Source organism: Musa acuminata, chromosome BXJ3-9 (genome assembly GCF_036884655.1).
Source record: "Musa acuminata AAA Group cultivar baxijiao chromosome BXJ3-9, Cavendish_Baxijiao_AAA, whole genome shotgun sequence".
In the NCBI taxonomy this organism is placed as follows: Eukaryota; Viridiplantae; Streptophyta; class Magnoliopsida; order Zingiberales; family Musaceae; genus Musa; species Musa acuminata.
In genome coordinates, this window is record NC_088357.1 from 16,029,206 (window position 1) to 16,050,183 (window position 20,978).

Consider the following 20,978-nt stretch of genomic DNA (forward strand, 5'->3'; position numbering starts at 1 on the left):
TAAATAAGACCAGACTGCTCAAAACCGGCTGGTCCTTGTGCTGGTTTGCTATTGGACCAAAAAATACAGTCTAATGTGGACCCGTCCAGATGATAGTTAGAACTATGACCTGGATCGAGCTGTCCTTGTTTTTGTAGATGTGTCTCTCACATACCTAATCACTCTCTATTCACCCAAGTTCTCTCTTGAAAGCCTGGTCTGCATTCACCTTGCCAATTGTTGACGCTCTTAATAACTGAATGCGCTCTTCTCTCTTGTCTCCCATCTGCACATCATTCATTCTTATAGAAGATGACTTAACATTAAACATGGGCTTCCTTGTTCTTGTTGGCACATTTCTACAAATTTTTTGATGATGAAGGATGTCTCCGGTCAATCTAAAAAGTATTTGTGGAAAGGGAGTAAATATATTATGTGGTTGGCTATTAAGAACAAGATATAGTCCCAAGAGTCTCTTAGGAAATTGTAGATACAAGATGGTGCATATTTCCTTTTCTCTGCAGACTGAATGCTGTGACCATATCCTCCACTGCTGGATGGTGGATGAAATTTGAAATTTTGAACATCTTCCCTAGTCTCAAGATCATATAAAGAAATGGTGGATTCAGGATATACTTCTTTTTCTCTGCAGACTGTGATTCTAATGACCATATCCTCCACTGCTGGGTGATGCATGACATTTGAGCATATTTCTTCCCTAACTGCATCAGATATCTGCCATGATCAAAGACATATCTTTGAGGAAATCTATCTCACGTCCCACATGGTGAAAGTGAGGACAATCTTATTCTGCTTCTTGTTGATTAATTTTGAAGGAAAGAAACAATAGTTTCTAAAGGAGCTTCTCTGTATCATCATGGTTTACTTTCCTTGTAATAATTAGGGCCTCTCTCTTGATGGACATTGATGTGAGAAATTTATTCTCTCCCATATCACACATTTTTTCCTTCTCCCTTTTGTTTCTTTCGTTTTTATTTTTTTCTTTTCCCTGTATCTTCTTAATGAATAAACATGCACCATTGCTGCTTATGCCTGAGAAATTATATGTACTTTGCCACCAAGTGTAAGATGTTAAATACCCAGCTTACCGTACATGATTGTCTGGTTTAGCCATCAATATTTTATTTGTTATACTTCTGACTCGTGTAACATTCATTTTAACTTTGATATTTATTAGGAACTGATCGTGGAATCAGAGTTGACTCTATGCGCACTGCAATATACAAAACTTTCCCAGAGCCTAATCGTCGTTTACTGCAAAGGTATATCAGCTAATCCTAAGTGATCGTGGCTTTGCTTTTCTGTGCTGGTAATTTTTTTGAAGTGTGATTATTGCTTTTATGAATCAACAGATTTCCTATTTGAAAATATAAATTCATATAGCTATGTTTTTCCTTTTTCTCTTTCATTCCCCTCAATGTCTGCATTGCATGCATATTCTCACCTGCAATTTGTGACTCTTTGCATGTTCTGAATTTTGTGGCTATTTTGATAGTGAATATTGAGTAACGACGTTTTATCCTGATGCAGAGTTGTTGATGAAGCAGTTGGTATTATTAACCTTAACTATGAATTCAAATGAGGGTTCTTTTTAAGCTACAGAGGGTTTAACATTGTAGTTCACAACAGACAATTCTTCCAGAACTTTCCAATCCTGGGTGGGATAGTTTTTTCTTGTTTTAAAGGCTTTATTTGGTTGGAGATATAAATTTGATCACAGTAGCATTTGGTTCACCAACTCCTGTAATTTCTTTCAGTGTTTTTCTCATTATTTAGTTGATCTGTATTTGTCTGTCCCCTTCAATGTAATCTTGGATCTGAGGTCTAAAATCTCGTTTGGTATCAATTCGATATCTTGTCAAATCAGTATCATGGTTTCTTGGTGGTATACAAACTTTTACCACCCAATCTCACTAAATAATATTTAAAAAATACCAATCAGTGTAGACCATACCATCTGGTTATTTGTCCTTGATTGGATATAGGTAAATATGGGCCGATGTACCAATCTGAGTGATATATGAAACCTTCTTATTCATGATTACTATATATCAAATTGGCTTGACTATAATTTTTGTTCACAAAAAGTCATTTTGTTCTTGGATTCTTTCACCTCTCTGTTTTCCTTTTTGCTCTTTCTCAAATGTATGACAATTTTAGGTGTTAATATGTACCAAATATTATTAATATGATTTATCTTATAGTCTGAATCATAATAAACAACATATTTATTACTCAAATCATAAGTACCAAGTCAAACTAAAACAATTTTGTGAATAACAATCTTGAATTGATTTTGATATTTGAGAAATTAAGTGTAATTTACTGTGGTTAATTTTATTTTATTTTCTCAAGCTTATTTATCTTTGTACTTATCTCTTGGAACCCTTAAAGTGCAGTAAACTATATAGTTGTATTTCTAATATCTAAACCACTCTTAAGTGTGCCAAGATGTGGACAAACAAGGGTAAGCAAATTAATGTTGTTCATGTTCAAGGAATCTAGTTAAAATTAAATAAAATTTGAGGTTTTATCCAGGGTTTGTTGTACCGATATGTATTGCCCAGTACAAGCATTACATATTGATCTGACAGGATATCGGTACGCGGATCACTCTCTACCGAGCAATATCGGTCACTTGACCCTGTATCAGGTGATACGGGGTAGCGGTAACGATCAAAATATGTCCGTTACCGACCTGTACTGGTCGATATCGTTACTGATTAGAGGCTGAGATTGTCTTATTTCAAATGGTTAATATGACCGTTTGAGGCTTAGGAAAGTGTTTTTAAATCCTTTCCTTCCTCCTCTTTCAACTCATTTCAAGTTTATGCACGGAAGGGGAAGGGAAAATCAGTGGATGATTTTGAGCAAATGCTAAAGAGCCTACATAATGTAGACATAAAGCAAAGCTCATCATATTCACAGCCATTGTATTAAGGATAATCTTATGATCAACAATAGTATGGTGATAGTTGGTCAAACTTCTCTGAGAAATAGTACGATGATCGATCTTATGATACGGAGTAATAAATCAATAGCGAAAGTAGAAGTTCTGGTATTTTCTATGCTCCGCACCAATACATGCCACATTTGTCCTTGTCTTAGAAGCCATCTCGAACATATGTGGTTCACGACGATCAGACTACGACTATCACCATATTGATGCACCAATGACATATTGTGTCTCAGTACACTATGTCGTGAGATCAATTTCAAGATTGGATTCGACAAATATATCATATTGATATATAGATACATAGGATCGAGGTCTACGATCCATCGCCCGTGGAGTCTCGTTATTTTTTTGGCGGTAGAACCAAGTATATCCATCGATTAATTATTTAATTTATTTGAATCTTAAAGTTTAAATCGTTTAAAAAATAATTCAACAATTCAAGTAATTTCTTTGTAGATAATTCAATATTTACAGAAGAACGATTCGGAATGTACCACAAAGCTACTTTTTAAAGCCTGAAAAAGATATATGCAGTGTTTGCCGTACCGAAGCGTACCGGCTGTACCGGGTGGTACGTATCGGTCCGCTAGGTACTCGGTACGCGGACCGCCCTGTACCGCTACAGTGCTACAGTGTAGTACTGTAGCACTGCTACAAGATCGGTACACCAGTACCGTACCGTACCGAGCCCAGATCGAAACTCCGGTACGGTACGATATGGCGGACCTTGGATATATGCACTATTCTTTCATAGTTTACAATATTTTTGCTAAAATTATATTAAATTTATATTTATTTCTAACTTAAAAACCCTAATCTAATTTTTTTTTTCAATTTATTAGGTATTTTTTGAGGTTCTTTTGATGATTTTGGGCATATCGTCTATATGCCTCGGGACGTATTGTACCAAGTAAGGCTTAGTACATCGGTACGGACCAAAATTGCAACCCTTGGTTTTATCAACAAATGTAGTTAATGGAATAATTCTTTATTCTGTCACAAATATGCAGTGATGAAGATTATGCATCTTATCTGTACTAAATCCTAGGCTGAAGATTTTTAACATGCTGCTTAACTCCACACATAGGATTCTATAAATAGAATTTGTACCTATCTAATGAAGTCTTTAAAAGTTGTCTGAGAATCAAAATTGATATAAAGATGCATTTTTGGATCCTCAAATATGTGGAATATCCACAATCAATAATTGTTTGGTGAACCAAAATTTAGAGGGCCCAGTATCTTATAGATGAACATATTGGAAGCCTTATTAACAGACTGTAGAACTTTTTGCCATGGACATCTGATTTTCAGTCTTGTTTTGGGATATTTTGTTTATCAAGAATGAAAATGATTTTCTTACTTAGCTTGAAGTTTTGGGATTTATTTTATTTTAGTTAGTTTATTTAAATTATAAAGTAAGTTTCTATGCTCTAAGATAATTGTTGTTCAGGATTCTTAAGATGATGCAAACAGTGGCCGAGAAAAAGTCTCAGAACCGTATGTCACTTTCGGCTTTAGCAGCTTGCATGGCTCCATTACTTCTCCGCCCTCTTCTTGCTGGTGATTGTGAATTTGAAGATGATTTTAATATGGGTGGAGACGGTTCTCTTCAACTTCTGAGAGCGGCGGCAGCTGCTAACCATGCTCAAGCCATTGTCATAATTCTGTTGGAGCAGTATGACAGTGTTTTTGATGTAAGTTTTTATGGACAGTGATTGTATTTATTTTTCAATTCATTTGATCCTGATGAGTTAATAAACATTTATTCAGGAGGATCTCTTGCGTGAGAGCTCAATCTCATCAGGGCTTTACTCTGACTCTGGAGATGGTGATGTTGAAGATGATTCAACTGATAATGACATTCCAGATGATGATGAATATCATGATGAGCATAATAGTGATGATGATTTGACTGATACTGACACTCCAGGAGATGATGGATACTCTGACGAGAATAATGGTCTTGAAGCAGATATAGATGATGATTCTGAATGCTCGTCCACTAAAGCAATTAGTGAAAGCAACAGCAATGTTGGAAGTGATCCACATGATAATAAGGTTGCTTTCCGTATGTCCTCCATGGAATTTTTTGTCAAAAAAATGAATTTAATCTTAAATATCTCTAGCATCCTAGACAATCATTTGTTTGCAGTAGTGTGTACTATGTTGCAAGTTTTGCAGTACCATCCATTACTAGATCTGGGTAGTATTTACCGGTATAGGTAAACTAGGTGGTATGCCTGATATCAGACTTGTACTGGTTACTATAGGACCAGTACCGACTAGTACCACCTGGTATAAGGCGGTACATGCTTTGTATCAGATAGTTTTTATTTATCTATTTTTTCAGTCTTTGTAGTTTTTTTTCAAAACTCAATACGAACCAGTGTACCGACACAATATGTTGGTACAAACCAGTATGGTACCAGTCCAAACCCTGGCCAGAATAGTACTGGTATATAAAGTTGTGAACCGCCCTATATTATAGTTTTCTCCATTCTTGATAACTAATAATTATAGGATAATTGGTCTTTGTACTTTATTATCTAGCTAGCAAGAAATTGTTTATCCTCTATGGTCCAGTTGAGTTCATCAACTTAATTTTTTTCTTTATTTGGTATTGATATCAACCTATGTAGTGATCATTGTGATTATTGTTACCATGGCCATGTATCATTTTGGTGGTGCAAAGCTTCAGCTACCTATAAAAGTTGTATACCTGTTTCAGATAAGATAAAAAAAAAGGGCCAAAAGTTGTCATTAATATTAGAGGGAAACTGCAACCATTCGTACCATTTTATGCAAGTGAACTTTTCTAAAGAAAAATGAATATGTGTAGGTAGAAACTTTGTTTGCCATGGAGGATTATCCATCTTGGTTCTGCCTTGCTCATCATAACAAGGATGTGTCACTGAAAATATATACCTGCAGCGAATTTTGGTGGTAGCTTTAGGTTCCATTTCTATATCTTTCATAACAAAGTAATATTTTATTTCTATGTTTTATATGAATTAACAGCAATAAATCAAATGGGAATATTATTAGGTTGACATAATTAGTGATATAAATTATGTCAACCTCTGATAACAGGAATTCAAGCTCTGATAACAGGAATGATGCAGTAGTCCCGCAAGGGAAAATGGAACTGGAAGGCTAGATGGGCTTACTACTACTAACTTTTGGATCCTTAGCATTGGGGGACATGGTTAAAGGTCCAAGTTATGGCCCACATTGGGCCACACCGTATCATGTGATGGTTAACTGGTATGTGTCAAAATCTAAAAAAATAAAAAAAATGTTTGGTACAGGCCTGTACCAAGTGGTACATATCCTATACCAAGTGTATTGCCCATTTTGTCAGAACTAAATACCAACAGTATCAAATGTTTGTGTTAATGGTTGAAGAATATGTTACATTTTTTTATGTGTTAATTTGCAAATCTTGTATACTTGTTAAAGTGATCAGTTTACATGGATAAGGCTCAAGTAACTCTAACATACTCAGTATTTGGACCATAAAACATTTTGATTTGGCCTAAATGCCAATTTCTCTGAATTATTACGTGTTGGATGATTACCTGTTTGGCTAGAGGCTTGAGTTGATGACTAGTGTCCTGGCCTGCTTGGTTTAGAGATTTCCAGTCTTGATTGTTAGGCTGTAACAACTGGTTTCTCTTTCTTTTGTTGTCCAAAAACCCTCCTGGTTAGCTAGGGCTCATCCAGATACTACTGCATGGTGCAGCAGTCAACGGAATTTATGTTTCAGGCACCATATCTCTTGGCCATTTCTTGGCCTGGATTTGGAGCTTAAGTTTGCATACATTTGAGAATATCTTAAGTGGCATTTCACCTTAATTTGTCTATTACATTTTTAGTTCCTTTCTTCTCTAGTATTGCACTTCATGTATATATTTTATGCTCTTTAATGTATATTTAAAAGAGCTAGGCATATTAAATACCTATATGAAATTGATTCAAGGGCTTTGTTTTGAGTGTATAAAAAGTTACTGTTAAGGTTTTGCTTTTGAAGTCATGTAAAAGAGCCAAGTTGTGTGGGGCTAATAACTGCAACAGAACACAGTATAATGTTCTGACTTAAGGAATAGCAGTTGGGTTTGGTTGGTATACTAAATTTCATTTTTTATCTATTGCCTTGATTTTATTGATGTGCATGTGACATCCTCTTATTTATGTTTTTCAGACTACCTTGTTTGTTGGTATGGTCTGTTGAAACTTTTATCGAGGGGAAGAACTATTCTTAGCTATATGATTGCTTGTCCTTGTCCTAGTCCTATTACTGCATGCAAAATAATACTGTACCTACAGGTCCTGGACAATCAGAAGAGAGATGGTGCATCTCTGCAAGACAGTGATGTTCTTGATGCCCCCAAAATTCTGGCAGATTCAGTACATGATACTTCTTTACAAGAAGTTTGTCAGAAAAAATTATCATCAGTATCTGAGATTCCATATCTTGAGGATTCTAGTGCACAGAAATGTGAAACTTTGCTGCACGATGAAAGTAATGCAATAGGTTCTCATGTTAGTGCCTCCCACGAATCTATTGGTGACAATTCTACTTCCACAAGTCCAATGCCAAAGTCTGTTAGTCATATTTTATCTTCAAGTGCTCGAAAAGCTATAGACAAGCCAAATGAACCAGTTATCTGTGCAAGACGACCTACTATATGGGGACGTACCTCTGTGAGTATTATATCCTATTATTGCTTGTTTTTATCCCTTTTTTTTATGTTTCCTATTATTGGTTGTTATGATAAATTAAACTCTTGTTCTCATATGTTTACAATACACAGGCGAAAAAGAACCTTTCCATGGAGTCAATTGACTTGTTAAGTGAAGATGAGTACGTGATCTCTTAAATAAGTGTGTTTTTAAAGTGTTTTATCTTCTCTATTTACTCTTGTTTGTGTTTAAGTTATATTTTCTTCTTATTTGATGATACTTATAGCTAAAATATGTCTTGAAAGTAATTGATCAAAACATCAATTCTGGTAAATCTTTGTGATGCAAAATATGTATAATCCAAGTCAAGGTTTGCAATACCACCTACTACTGTTTGGTAGGAATGGTATTTAGCAGTCTGATAGCCTATGAGTATGTAGACCAGAGTATACCGGGTGGTAAGTACACTAGGACAAGGCTTGTACCATCTAATGCATGCCTTGTAGTACCTGATACAGGGGTTGTACACAGCAGTATTTATCATTTTCAGCATATTTCAGGATTTTTCTGAAACTTCATACTTGGTTCACTTGTATGGCCCTGACTCATATCAGTCATGGCCAGGACAGATACAGATCCAGTACCTAACGTTAAAAACCTTGGTTCAGGTACAATGATATGCATGAGTATGGTGTTTAGCATTAATTAACATGTTGTGTTTTAATTTTAGTAATTCTTGTGTTGGTGATCGTTGATTTTAGATATCACAGTTATTTGTAGTTGTCTTGTGGCGTATGCATCTTATGTTCTGTTATTATTTGCTCCTACTACATACTAAAAATTGTTGCATATGGTAGGTGTCTTTGTTCCATATTACTATTTGTGCTCTTTTACACAGTTGCTCAATCTTCAGCTAAGATATATGAGGCCCAAGGTTTCAAGTTTCGGTCTGAGACTTGTAGCGATCCATGGTTGGACCAGTACGGGTTCAATACATACTGACATGTCAACACATGGTATACCAGCATTGATTGACATGGACCAAAGGGGAGAGAAGAGAGGAGGAGGATAAGGAGGATGAGAGGAGGATAAGGAGGAGAGCTGTTGACAGTTAACAACTGTTGGCAAGCTATCTGGATTAAGAAAAATAATTAATTAAAAAAATCAGTTTCAAACTGGACAGGGCGAAATTGCCAGTCCAAGTGTCAGTTCTTTTTTGGACTAGTAAACATGAATTGGTACAGACTGATTCAGTTGGATTTTTGAATCTTGATGTGACTTATTAGATTAATTGACTTTCTAGGTGAAATTATGGGTGAATTTGGATCTGAATATGATCCTTGCCTGATTGATCACTAAAGTGGAACAACCAAAACTGTTGTGCAAATTAAATCTAGATAATCATCATAAAATCTTGCCTAGCTTAGTTAGAAAATCAATCCTTTCATTTTGTTATAAATTAAGAAATTTTTATTCTTATGACCATGGTTTGCAGTACCGGTCCGTACCACCCGGTACGGGCGGTACGTACCGGTCCGACAGGCTTCCGGTATGCGGACCGCCTGTTACCGGTCCGGTACTGTAGTAGTACTGTAGCACTGTAGCACTGCTACAGTGCTCGGCACACCTGAATATACCGCTCGGTACACCTGGGTGTACCGAGCGGTATACCGTACCATACCGGTACCGAGCCCAGGTCGAAACTCCGGTATGGTACGGTATTGCGAACCTTGCTTATGACAGTGTCTTATATTAGTTGAATTTTATATAGAACAAATTGCTTTTTCTTTCATCTGAGTATTATGCTATATTATTTGAGGAAATGTTCTGTTATTTAGTTAATGACACTTCTATGTTCAAGTATTGGTTTCATCTTTTTACAGGATTGCTATGCAAAAGCTTGAGAACACTAAGAATGACCTTCAAAATAAAATTGCCAAGGAGGTACATTTTTCTCTTTTGTAAATTGAGAATTCATTTCTCATAGTTTAGAATATTTTTATGTGCAAATATAATGAGCACTTTTTTTTGTTAAAGGTAAAGGGAAATGCAGTTTTACAAGAAAGTTTGGAAAGACGAAAGGAAGCTTTGGATGAGCGTCGTTTAGCTCTTGAGCGAGATGTAATTACTGCACATTAGTACATTACCTCAGTATTCTTTGTCTTTTTTAATTAAGCCATTTATTTCTTGCAAGTCAATGAATAGCCTGAATTTTGCTTGCTACTATAACTCTTTTTTTTGCATAAAGATTTGTCTGGGAGACAATGATAGCTTATTCTATCTTGGTCAGTAAAAGGTTGTATTTGTCTATGATGCCCCTGTTGACTCTTCATGTTTTCGCTTTATGTAATTGCCAACATGTTATCAATAACCATGAAAAAGAAGACTTGGAGGACAATTACTTGATTTTGCATGTGCAGTCTTCTTAATTTATAAGCAGTTGCTTAACAGCCACATACCAGTGTAATATTGTTTGCATCCGTAAATAAAATATGGTATTGGGCAACACCAATTTTGAATTTCTAGGGCCATCTGACATTATCAATTGAGTTGCATCTTACTCTAAATTTTTTGCCAACATTATATAGACATGACATGCTATGAAATGAATGTTGTTATTTGTTCCATGTTAACTATAAGGTAATCTACATTGTTTAGGTACAACTTAGAGCTAATGATTTTTAATTATTACTTTTTTATGTTTGTCTTAAATGTTCCCTGGTTGAGACTGCAGTCATTATTTTTTATGGCAGTGAGCCTCAGAATGTTTGTTATATTTCCATCTGGGATAACCTTGAAAATCTACTGAATAATTTTACAATGAGTTGTTTCCACTTATTACATCTAGCTTCATTTTATCTCTAACTTCAACTCTCCTATTTCATGTACTAAGCAATAGTCATGTCTTGCTTTTGGAAAACATTTTAACAGGCTTTAATTTTTATTGAGAGATTTATTGGCTTGATTTTTGCTCAAACCTTCTGATTGTATAGCAGTTGCAAAAGTTTAATATCTTTTGTGCTTGCTTGTGACTAATTTTATGCAACTTATATGCCTTTGCACAAACTGATACACAAGTACATGGATTTTATGCAAAACCATAGGAGCTAAACAAACTATATATATTTTTTAAGATTGTATATGTTTTTTAAGATTTCAGACATAAACAGCTAAACAAACTATATGCATTCTTTGGGAATATAGGAGCTCTTTCTGTCTTACAAACTTCTATATGCCTATATACCACTTTCTGTGAAGTTTTATGTTATTCCATTTTGGTATCCCTTGGCATGTAACATAGACCACTGTGCTTTTTGATTTAGTAAAAGGACTAGTAGTGACATCTTTCCAGTAGGAATCTTTTGGCAGATTTCTTTGCTATTGAAATAGATATCTCTTTGAAATAGATAGAAAGACTGCGCGAGCAACTACAAAAGGAAAGAGATCTGAGAGCATCCTTAGAATCTGGATTAATGAACATGCGACCTGGGCTTGTATCTTTTTCATCTGCTATGGACAGCAAGGTTAGTTTAAAGTGTTCAAATAAATAGTTGATTTTCTACCAGATTCACACTTCTAATTTGTGTTAAAGACAAGGGAGGATCTAGAGGAAGTCGCTCTTGCTGAAGCAGATATAGTTACTTTGAAGCAGAAAGTTGCTGATCTTCGTGGACAGCTTAATCATGAGCTAAAACAAAGCTATGCTTCCTTATGCGAGTCATGTGGCAAATGTTTCCACAGTAGGGATCATTCTGCAGAGTAAGATTAACTTTCTCTATATGCAATTATATATTTGGTCCTCATCAGTATTTCCCAATATCATACGTCTATTTTATGACAAGTGTTCTCTTTTTTTTGGATGTGCTATCCCTAAAGTTGCAAGAATCTTAAGCCAGTGAGTTTTCTTTGTTCCATAAACAACTTTAAGTCTAGCTGGGTGATAGTATTAAGATTAAAAATTAGCTAAGGTTCTGGGATTAGGTCCAACATGATTGACCATAGGATGTAGGATATGGATGGGCTTGATCAGACACTGGATTGACAAATTGGATGAGAAATGATTTTGTACAATCTTTTCTAAAACAAAAAAATACAGATATTAGAGGAAGAAAGAGAGAAAAGTCCTTTTTTTCTTCTTTTCCAGATTCGGCTGTTACTTTCTGTTTGATTACATCTGATTAGATCCCACACAAATTTGGTTGCTTGTCTCTGTAGGAGGATCTTATCTTCTGCCTGAATGGATCTAGCAACATCAGCTCCTTCCTTCCATTCCTTACCTCTTTCCCTTCTCTTTTTCTCTTTCCTGATCAGATCTATTATGTCTCCTCTCAGTGATCCTTTTGCTTCATTTAACCGCTTCTATTTTTCCTTGATGCAGGATCATTTTGATTGAATAAGTTTTGTTAGTTAAGGGAAACTTTTGTCATATGGTAGTATGTTTAATGATCCTACATTAGTTACCAAGATTCTCTAAAGAGAAAAAAGCTGAGCAAAGAAAAGAGGAGAGAAATCTGGGGCTTGATTCTGGAGATTCCAGTATTCAAATTGAAAATTACATCCTTATAAGAAAATTTTAATTTGTTTGAAGAATATACAACAATGAACAAACAAGATTATTTGTCAAAATAAATCTTTAAAATATCATTGCCAAAGATGGAAAGAAGAAATGATTGACATCTCATTTAGCGAATATAATTTTCTTGATTATATTTTTCTTTGTTTTTGAAAATTTTCCTTCTTGAACTTATGGTTTGTAAAACAGAAAATGAACTGTGATTTGGAACATCAAAAAGTAGGTGATGGAAATTTCATTTTTTAACAATATATGTGAGTGGTCTGAGGCTACATTCTTTTCCCTATGATATGATTTCATCTTTGATGTGTAAGACATGAGTTTAAGGTCTTATTAGTAGGAGTTAATCTTTGAGTCAAATTGGGACTGGTAGTTATTCTTTTTTTTCTTCTCTTAATATCTCAGTTTCTTGTTTCTCAATGATCCAATTATGGAAAAATGATATTTTCTTTGTCCATCTATACTTTCATCCAATATCAGATTCGGTAATCCACTTATCTTATATTGTTCCCTCATGTTTTACTTTCTGATATTGTATAACAGTAGAAGAGCATAGAACTTCGTCCCTATAAATGATAGCCAATTATACCCTGATTCTATTATCGGACAAGAATGTTGATTGCCATCCTCATAGATGTTAGCCAATTATATCTGGGGATCAACTAATCCAAAATGACATTAAACTAATCTATAAATTTCAGCAATTCTGATTATTGGAGATTGATCAGTTGCAACCAATTTAACTGATTTATCTTCTTTTGACTGGTCAACTAACTGAATTGGCAGCTTCTAACTGAAAATGCTCAAATTTCTCTGACATTCTAGTGGCCACACATCTAATTTATTTAAGAGTTCACTGAAGAACTTGATCAAATCCCAATTTTGATCACCCAAAAATACAATGTATTGTTCCATTGGTACATAAGTTAAATTTCTTGTAAGAGAAAGCTGCAAACTTCTGCATTAGTTGTAATGTTACTTGAAAATTGTCTTTCGATTCAGTCTATGTAAATAATTTTACCATTTATGATATGGTTTTCTCAGGAAAAGTGAATAATATTTTCTTTTTATATGATTATATTTGTTTGTGTTTTAAGCCACAAAATTGACTTTGTTGCATAGGAACCTTCTATAATCCGGCATGTTATTAATATACTTCCCAATTTTCATAATCATCTAAACTTGTGCTTGAAAACTACGATGGTTGTTCCATGGAACGGAGATTACAAAACTAATCCAAAAATTTGATTATGTTAGATAACTTTAAAGAACAAGAAAAGGATAAAAACCTTTATGTCCTCGGTCGTTCTTGATCTGAAAGTTGACATTTAGAGTTTTTAACTTTTTATCATTAGCTTTAATTTAAATTAGATTGTGGCATTTTGGTGTACCATTCAACTTACATTTTCTTTATATTGACATTCTCCATTATGGCATAGAGTTGTATTCTGAATATCTTTAACTTTAAGAACCTAAGAAGGTCCATGTATTTCTTGTGTGTGAATGTTTACACTGGGTTAACCCTGTTTGCTGTCTTTTGGAATAAATATAGAGAGTTGTAGTTGTTGTCTAGATACAAATTCAGTTGATCCATGTTATACTTTGTAGCAAGGTCCGCCATACCGTACCGTACCGGAATTTCGACCCGGCCTCGGTACGGTATGGTACCGGTGTACCGGGCGGTACATCAGGGCATATCGAGCGGTACACCCTGGTGTACCGATAATTTTATATTATTTTTTATACTGTAGCAGTGCTATACTATAGTACTGTAGCACTGTAGCGGTACCGGGCGGTCCGCGTACCGAGAACCTGTCGGACCGGTACATACCGCCCGGTATGGATGGTACGCTTCAGTACGGCAGACCATGCTTTGTAGAACAATTATCTCCAATTGAAGTGTGTCTAACAAAATATAAATTCTTCTTTGATTTAACACTGTACACTACATGAAATTGTGGACCAAAATTCTTATTTCAGTTGTTTAAACTTTATGTTCTATAATGTTGTAATCACAAATACCATCCTTATTACTGCTCATGCAACTCATATCATATTTTAAGCACTTAAATGCTTCCATGTACATCTCCAAGGGGACAGTGTTTCATTTATGGAACAACCCAAGAAAAGGCCAATGTTTCTTTGCCAAAGTGCAAAAGTCCATGCGGCACCTAAATAAATTATGATTTATAATAAGCTATGGTCCTTCAAGAGAAAAAAGAAATTGTTTCCTATCTTAATGTTTATTATGTGAACAAAAGGTTTTCAAAGCTGCTTGGGTTGCAACCTGGAGCTCCATCATGGCATGGTACTGCATTATATGTTTAAAGAACATTTGCAAGTCCTACCTTTCTCTCACTCTTTCTCGGACTTAGTTGTCCAAAGCAAGGTTTTTATTTTTTATGATCTGCTGCCTGTCTGGTGTACCACTCAAATGTGACACATCAGCCTGCTGTATCATGCTGGTTGTTGGCATGGCTGTTGTGCTGCCACAATAGAAACAGAAACAAAAATTATAAAACATATTGGAATTCTTTTTCAGGTGAATTATTTTCTTTATTGCCTTAACTAGTCATTATGTTACACAGGAAAGATCAGTCGGAAGATGTTAGTAGCATCAATCTTGTTGATCAACATGAGAATTTTCTGAAACAAGATGTAAGTTTATCATGTCAGCATTATTGATGATTTCATCATGCATTCCTTGCTCATTAACTGCTATAAAAATTCTCCAAGTTCTCTTCAGTGGATAGTCTTTTAGACAATCCTAAGTGAATCTAGTCGAAGAACTTTAGTGAAATTATCTGAAATAATGTATTTGAAAATAATGAAAAGGGATTCTGTTTGAGCACCTGAAACGTGGCCTGGAGTTTCATTATTTCCCATAGAACATTTATGAAGTTGTTCATAGTCCCTTTCTGCCACTGTTCTTTGTTTATGTTTTCTGTTGCCACCATCTATGCTCTTGGACTGTCAATATAGATTGGGATTTTCTCCATTGGTTGTGTTCTGATTCAAAACAACAATCCTATTGTCATCATTCTTAAATCTTGTCATAGATTGGTATTTTCTTCTTTGTTGATTGTGTTCTGATTCCAAGCCAGTCATCCCTATTGTGATCATATTTAGCGCCTTCTTATATCAAGTATGTTATGTTGAGAATCTTGAAGTACTTGAGTTTGAGTGAAATTAGGGCTACCATACATATACATGGTGGTTGGATACCAATACACCTAAAATTTTAAGTTTCTAGGTTGTATGCTAACTCTTATACATGTAATCCAACTCTTTTTGTCACTTAGCAATATGGGACTAATCCTTGGTCCATCGTCACAAAAATTTTTTTCTTACTTTCCCATGTCATATATGGCTCAATCAATCCCTATTACTTTTTTAAAGGTTGATTCACTTGTTTGTATCACCCATTGTGGCACAACCCATCAGCCATCCCTATTGAGATCATTTTTATAGCCTTCTTGCATCATGTCATGTTGAGAATTTTAAAGTATTTGAGTTTGAGGGAAATAAGGGCTACCATACATGTACATGATGGTTCAATACTAATGCACCTAAAATCTTTAGCTTTTAGGTTGTGTGTTAACTCTTATATATGTATTCCAAGTCTTTTTATCACTTAGCAATGTTGGACTAATCCTTGGCCCATCATACATCAATTTTTTTCTTACTTTTCGCCCTGTAATATGTGGCTCAATCAATCCCTGTTACTCTTTTAAGGGTTGATTCACTTGTTTGTATCATCTATTGTGGCACAACCCGTCACCCTTGCCCATCTTGTTTTCAAGACTCAAACCTTGATCTTCCAGGTCGCAAAGGAGCAGCCTTAACATCATAGCAAGATCTACCTCCTGAAGGATTCATAGAATGACTTTAGCAATGTTGCATCCAAACTATTTTCTTGAAAACAGTGTCGAACTTCTGAAAAAGCAACACCAGATACATAAGAGTATATAGTATAGAGTCTATAGACAAGAAAATCAGTTGGTAGATACTGCTAATTAGATGTTCTATTGTACATTAGACCTCAAAAATCCTCCTATATTAGGTAAGAATTTTGACAAAGAATCAAATGATAAGGCTTATTGATGGAAATGATCATGGAAACACACAGATCTATGTGCATATACTTAAAAATTAGTGCCAAACAACCAGCTTATTGGTTCAAACTTACTTCTATTATGGTCATGAGTTTTTAACATTTATGCCAAACTTGGAAGCCATGATCTTTCTTAATGAAAATTTTGAGTCACAATCTTCTAAACTCTAACACCATCTAAGCACATGTATGTTTGACCTTTATTTTGTTATCTACCAAATCACCAATCTTCTAACATCCACTTCCCTATATATACCCATTGCAGAATACATAAGAAGCATATCAAGATTCGGTCTGTTTAGGAATTTCTTTTGAATACATTTGGTAAATTTCATCCAAGTGGTTCAATGAGTCTAAAGTGATACACCCTTCCTTTATTCATTATCTTGGATCACAAAAAGTGTTGACATTTTGTAGTATGACAAATTACAAGCAACCGTAAGAATGCCTGGCAAAATATATAGCCAATTATAGTTTAGCATCCTTGTGTTATGACATATTTGGTTGGCCAAAAATACGACAATAGTTTGTGCCTATAATAATCCTACTTATGACAAAATAATTAATTTAAGTTTATATTATTATGGAAGATACGACCTCGATTTTATTTGTTTTGTCATTTTCTAGCTGCAAACTGATTTCACTGTAAATTAATTTTCTTCTTTTCTTCTGATTTGATATATATCTATCACTATTCTTTAGGATCTTGTCTAATAGAATAATCTAATTAAGGGCTTACATATAAGCAGGAAGCCCTCTCTGGAGTAGTCTGTGAAACTATGCCAGCAAAAGAGCAAGAGTTGACTTCTTCAAGAGAAGCAGAGCCTCCTCAGTATCAAAACAGAGAACCAACTAGTCAGACTACTATCTCTTTGGGAACCAGAAGTGCGTCATCTACTAAGGACTCAATTGCAAAGCTCTCTTCTGAGGATGAGGTATGTGTGCTAATTATTATCATCCTGCAAATGGTGTGCTATAGCATATTCCTCTTTCTCAGGCCAAAGTAGCTCCTAAATTTGCAACTGACCCATGCTTATATACACTGAAATCAAGGATACAAAAAAGACAGAAGCACAAGGTTTGCTATCTTCTCCAAGAGCTGAGACTTCATCTGGGCAGCTCCAGGCCAATCAACGTGGTATAAAGTCTCCAGTTTCAAGCTGCATCTCAAATATTGAGGAGCCAGTGACGACTACTTGCAACTCTATTTCAAAGAATTCCACTTCCAGGGGTGAGGTATGCTTGCACCTTAAATGTTCTCTTGCATGCATACATATGCTTGTGTGTGTATTTGTCTGTATCATCAGTTCTATGGTGTAAATACTATTTATCTATGCAACACATACTAACTTAATCTGTAAACAGAACTCTCCAGGCTATGAGAATATGGAAGGTCAATGCCAAGAATCAATGTCATCATCAGATGGGCAACCACCTCAGAAACAGAGAATGAATATAGTTAAGCAAAGCAGTAAACTCCCCCAGGGCCCTAATAAAGTTCTTCCATCTACTGAAGAGTCGGTGAAAGTTGGACAGAATACTGCTTCAAAGAAATTCTCTTTGTGGGGTCAGAATGTGAAGAAGGAAGCCCAAGATCCATCTTTGTCTAATAAGCAGTCCAACAACCCACGGCCAAGTGACACAGAATCAAATAGTCTGAAATCTCAGACTTCTGCTAGTGTTGCATCTTCTGTGGAGTTGGCACTAGCTGGGCTCAGTGGAACCATAAAAAAACACTCTTCCAGACCTGAGGTAAAATACTTATACAGAAAGCTCACCTTGGAGATTATCTAACTCAGTGTCTATTATAAGATTTTTAATATCCAGTGTATAACTAAGATTTGCTGACTTGGAAAACATTGAAAAACTTGAGATTGACTAAATTATTCTGGTTCCACTCAGGAACAAGTCTCTTCATCAGCTTCGGCACTTGCAAAGTTGACAAACCGCCTAAACTTTTTGAAGGAACGTCGTGCCCAACTCGTAAACGAGCTACGATTCGTGCAGAATAGTCATACTTTAGGTCAAGATGGTCCTCCCCCAAGAACCAAGTCAAGATGACCATGAATAAAAAAGGAGCTGCATTGTGATCCAGAGCGTGAAGCTGCTGCTTCTGCTTCCATCGAGTAGTTCATGATGCCTGGCACGAGGCCATAATAAATGCTCCTCCCTAATCGGTGAAAGCTCATGATCATGGTGTTTTGACACTTACCGACAGCTAAACACTTCTTTTACTTCCATCTCTGCTGAGAAATTGCCAATAGGGAGGATTACTAGTAGGCTTGTAAAACCTACGTGAAAACTATGACAGATAATTTTGAGTAAGCTCTTATAATATTTGTCATTGGATTGCATCCTCCAATGTCTTCTCCAAATGCCTCGCACTGCTGTTTGTCTTCTGGACTTGGTGGTTCCAATGTTACCCTCATTTGTTTTGTTGCTCAGTCAACTTGAGGAAACATTAACTGAAGCAGCTTGAGTAAATCGATGAAGCATGCAAATTATAGCTAACCAATTGATTAAAATTTTTAAAATACAACATGAAAGTGAGAACAATTGGAGACATGCAGATGCCCCTATCGTGCTTGAGACTTTGCACCAGTTTTGTTTGTGTCGATCTATGCAAACTCTTGCCTCCGTGATTTGATCACTCGTCATATCTACTAACATCATCGAGAAGTGCCACTCCCCACGAAAAATTAAAGATACAGAAAGACATTTAGTAGAGAAAAAAATCTAAATTGTTAGGTCGAAGCAGGACCAAGGGATGAACTTTCGATCTCGAGTTATGTCATGCAATAGGTAACCAACCTATTACCTAGAAGCCACATCTTGTATTATGCCATTTTGTCATAAATTGCTCGTGCAGGCCACAATGTGCCAAGATTTATCCACGTCATCATCCGTCTTTTCTATCTATTCATGTCTAAAGGACAGTGTGATATTTATATTTTAGTTGGGTATTTTTGTTATTAAAGGCTTATCATGTAGATATGATGCACAAAATGCTAATCATTTCAGTACCCTACAACACATGATTTTTTTTTTTGTTTTTTGGCAAAGGGTAGATGGAGAACGCAAAATTCAAGCCCAGATAGTTGTGATAAACTATCAAAGCCTTTACTAGCTAAATTAGCTGATACCTTCATTAATTATAATTAAATATAGAGAAAGTTCCATTGTTGAGTCTTTTTATTATTAAAGGCTTATAAATAGAGTTCACAAGTTATGGGTAAGCAAAGCTAATATTATCCAGAAATAGAACCTTCAGTTTTATAATGTAAAGACGACATATAAAATATCAATAATTTCGACACTTGGAACACATGATGTTAGATGAGGCAAAGAAATAATATCTAGATTTGGATAATCATATGATCTTATAGTTAGTAAGTGACATCGGAGTATTTGAGTGTGCAGTGGAGACTTTGATTCATTATCACATGACTATTTCAAACAAACAAAGTATATTCATTTCAATTAACTATTAAAAAAAAATGGTAACAAAAGTTATAACTTTCCGTTAGTGTTGACTCTATTGAATCTCGTATTTTGATGATGAAACTAATTGATAAGTATTTATGATTTGATATGCATTTTGAGTGACGCTGAATGCTTCGATCAGGATAAGACAATTAAAGTAGGAAGAATCATGTTGGACCGGAGTAAAACATGTCAGAAGATTGGACGTCAGGCCGGAGGATAGGTCGACGTATAGACAAAAGGCTTCGGGTCATGGATTCAGGCATCGGGCCAACAAGAGCGAATATTGAGCCAAGGATATCGGAGTTGCGGAGTCAATTGGCCGGTTGGGCAATAAGCCGCAAGAGAGGACAATGCGCCGAAGAATTGGATGAAGTATCGATGGACCAATGATATGTCGGACAACATGATTCACACTTAGTATTAATTGTCTAGATCGAAGTGTATTTTTACATGTGTAGGATTAACTATGATAGCAAGGCATAAAGTAAAATGAAGTCCCGGAGTCAAGGACGCGATTTCGTTGGGAGTTCAAAAGTTCGTCAGAAGTCCGAACGTTTGTTGGAAATTATGTCGGAACCAGACAAAAAGTCTCGGAGCTTGCTAGAGAAGCTCATAAGAACTCGCCAAGAAGATCATCGTGAAGTCTAGGAGCTTGCTAGGAGTCCGCTAGAACATTGCCAAGAGATCATCGAAAGTTTCTCGGAAGATCGTCGGAAGAAACTAGACTTATGGACTTGTTTAGCTTATGAAATATCTTAGATTTCATAGTTATCACGTAATTGGATTTGGAATTAGGCCAACCCAATTATGGGTCAGTTGGGCCCATGTAAAGATTGTGTTGGGCCCAATGAGAGACCCAAATAATGACCCAAGAGGTGGCATTGTTGTGATACAGTCTCCAAGACTATGTCAGGCGGCGATACCGCCGGTCTGGGTGGTGCTACTGCCCAAACATAGCCTCCGAGAGGCTGCAGGTGGTGTACCGCCAGTTTGGGCGATGGTACCACCTAGCACAGCCTCCCAAGCAGTGGTACCGCCAGATTGGGCAGTGGTACCACCCAGTGTAGTGTCAGTGTCAGACTAACACTGGCGATGGTGCTGCCCAGCATAGGCGGTGGTACTGCCCGAACCTAGGAAACCCGGGATGAGATATTTTTAGG

General features: G+C 35.9%; 1 protein-coding gene across 3 annotated transcripts in view; it reads left to right on the forward strand.

Moving 5' to 3' along the window:
- LOC103973576 (rho GTPase-activating protein REN1) overlaps positions 1-18,707 on the forward strand; it is a 31,402-nt gene extending 12,695 nt beyond the window's left edge. For 2 of the 3 annotated variants that reach the window (XM_009388184.3, XM_065168695.1), the window contains 14 exons: positions 1,178-1,262; positions 4,413-4,656; positions 4,733-5,020; positions 7,289-7,666; positions 7,777-7,826; positions 9,529-9,589; positions 9,683-9,766; positions 11,053-11,169; positions 11,238-11,404; positions 14,807-14,876; positions 17,082-17,267; positions 17,386-17,568; positions 17,698-18,084; positions 18,235-18,707. In XM_009388184.3, the coding sequence (XP_009386459.2) occupies positions 1,178-1,262; positions 4,413-4,656; positions 4,733-5,020; positions 7,289-7,666; positions 7,777-7,826; positions 9,529-9,589; positions 9,683-9,766; positions 11,053-11,169; positions 11,238-11,404; positions 14,807-14,876; positions 17,082-17,267; positions 17,386-17,568; positions 17,698-18,084; positions 18,235-18,393 (2,459 nt within the window). In that variant the 3' untranslated portion in view covers positions 18,394-18,707. Of the gene's footprint in view, positions 1-1,177; positions 1,263-4,412; positions 4,657-4,732; positions 5,021-7,288; positions 7,667-7,776; positions 7,827-9,528; positions 9,590-9,682; positions 9,767-11,052; positions 11,170-11,237; positions 11,405-14,806; positions 14,877-17,081; positions 17,268-17,385; positions 17,569-17,697; positions 18,085-18,234 lie in introns of those variants that run through there. The other variant, XM_009388187.3, reaches the window with a different exon arrangement.
- Positions 18,708-20,978: the final 2,271 nt, after the last annotated feature.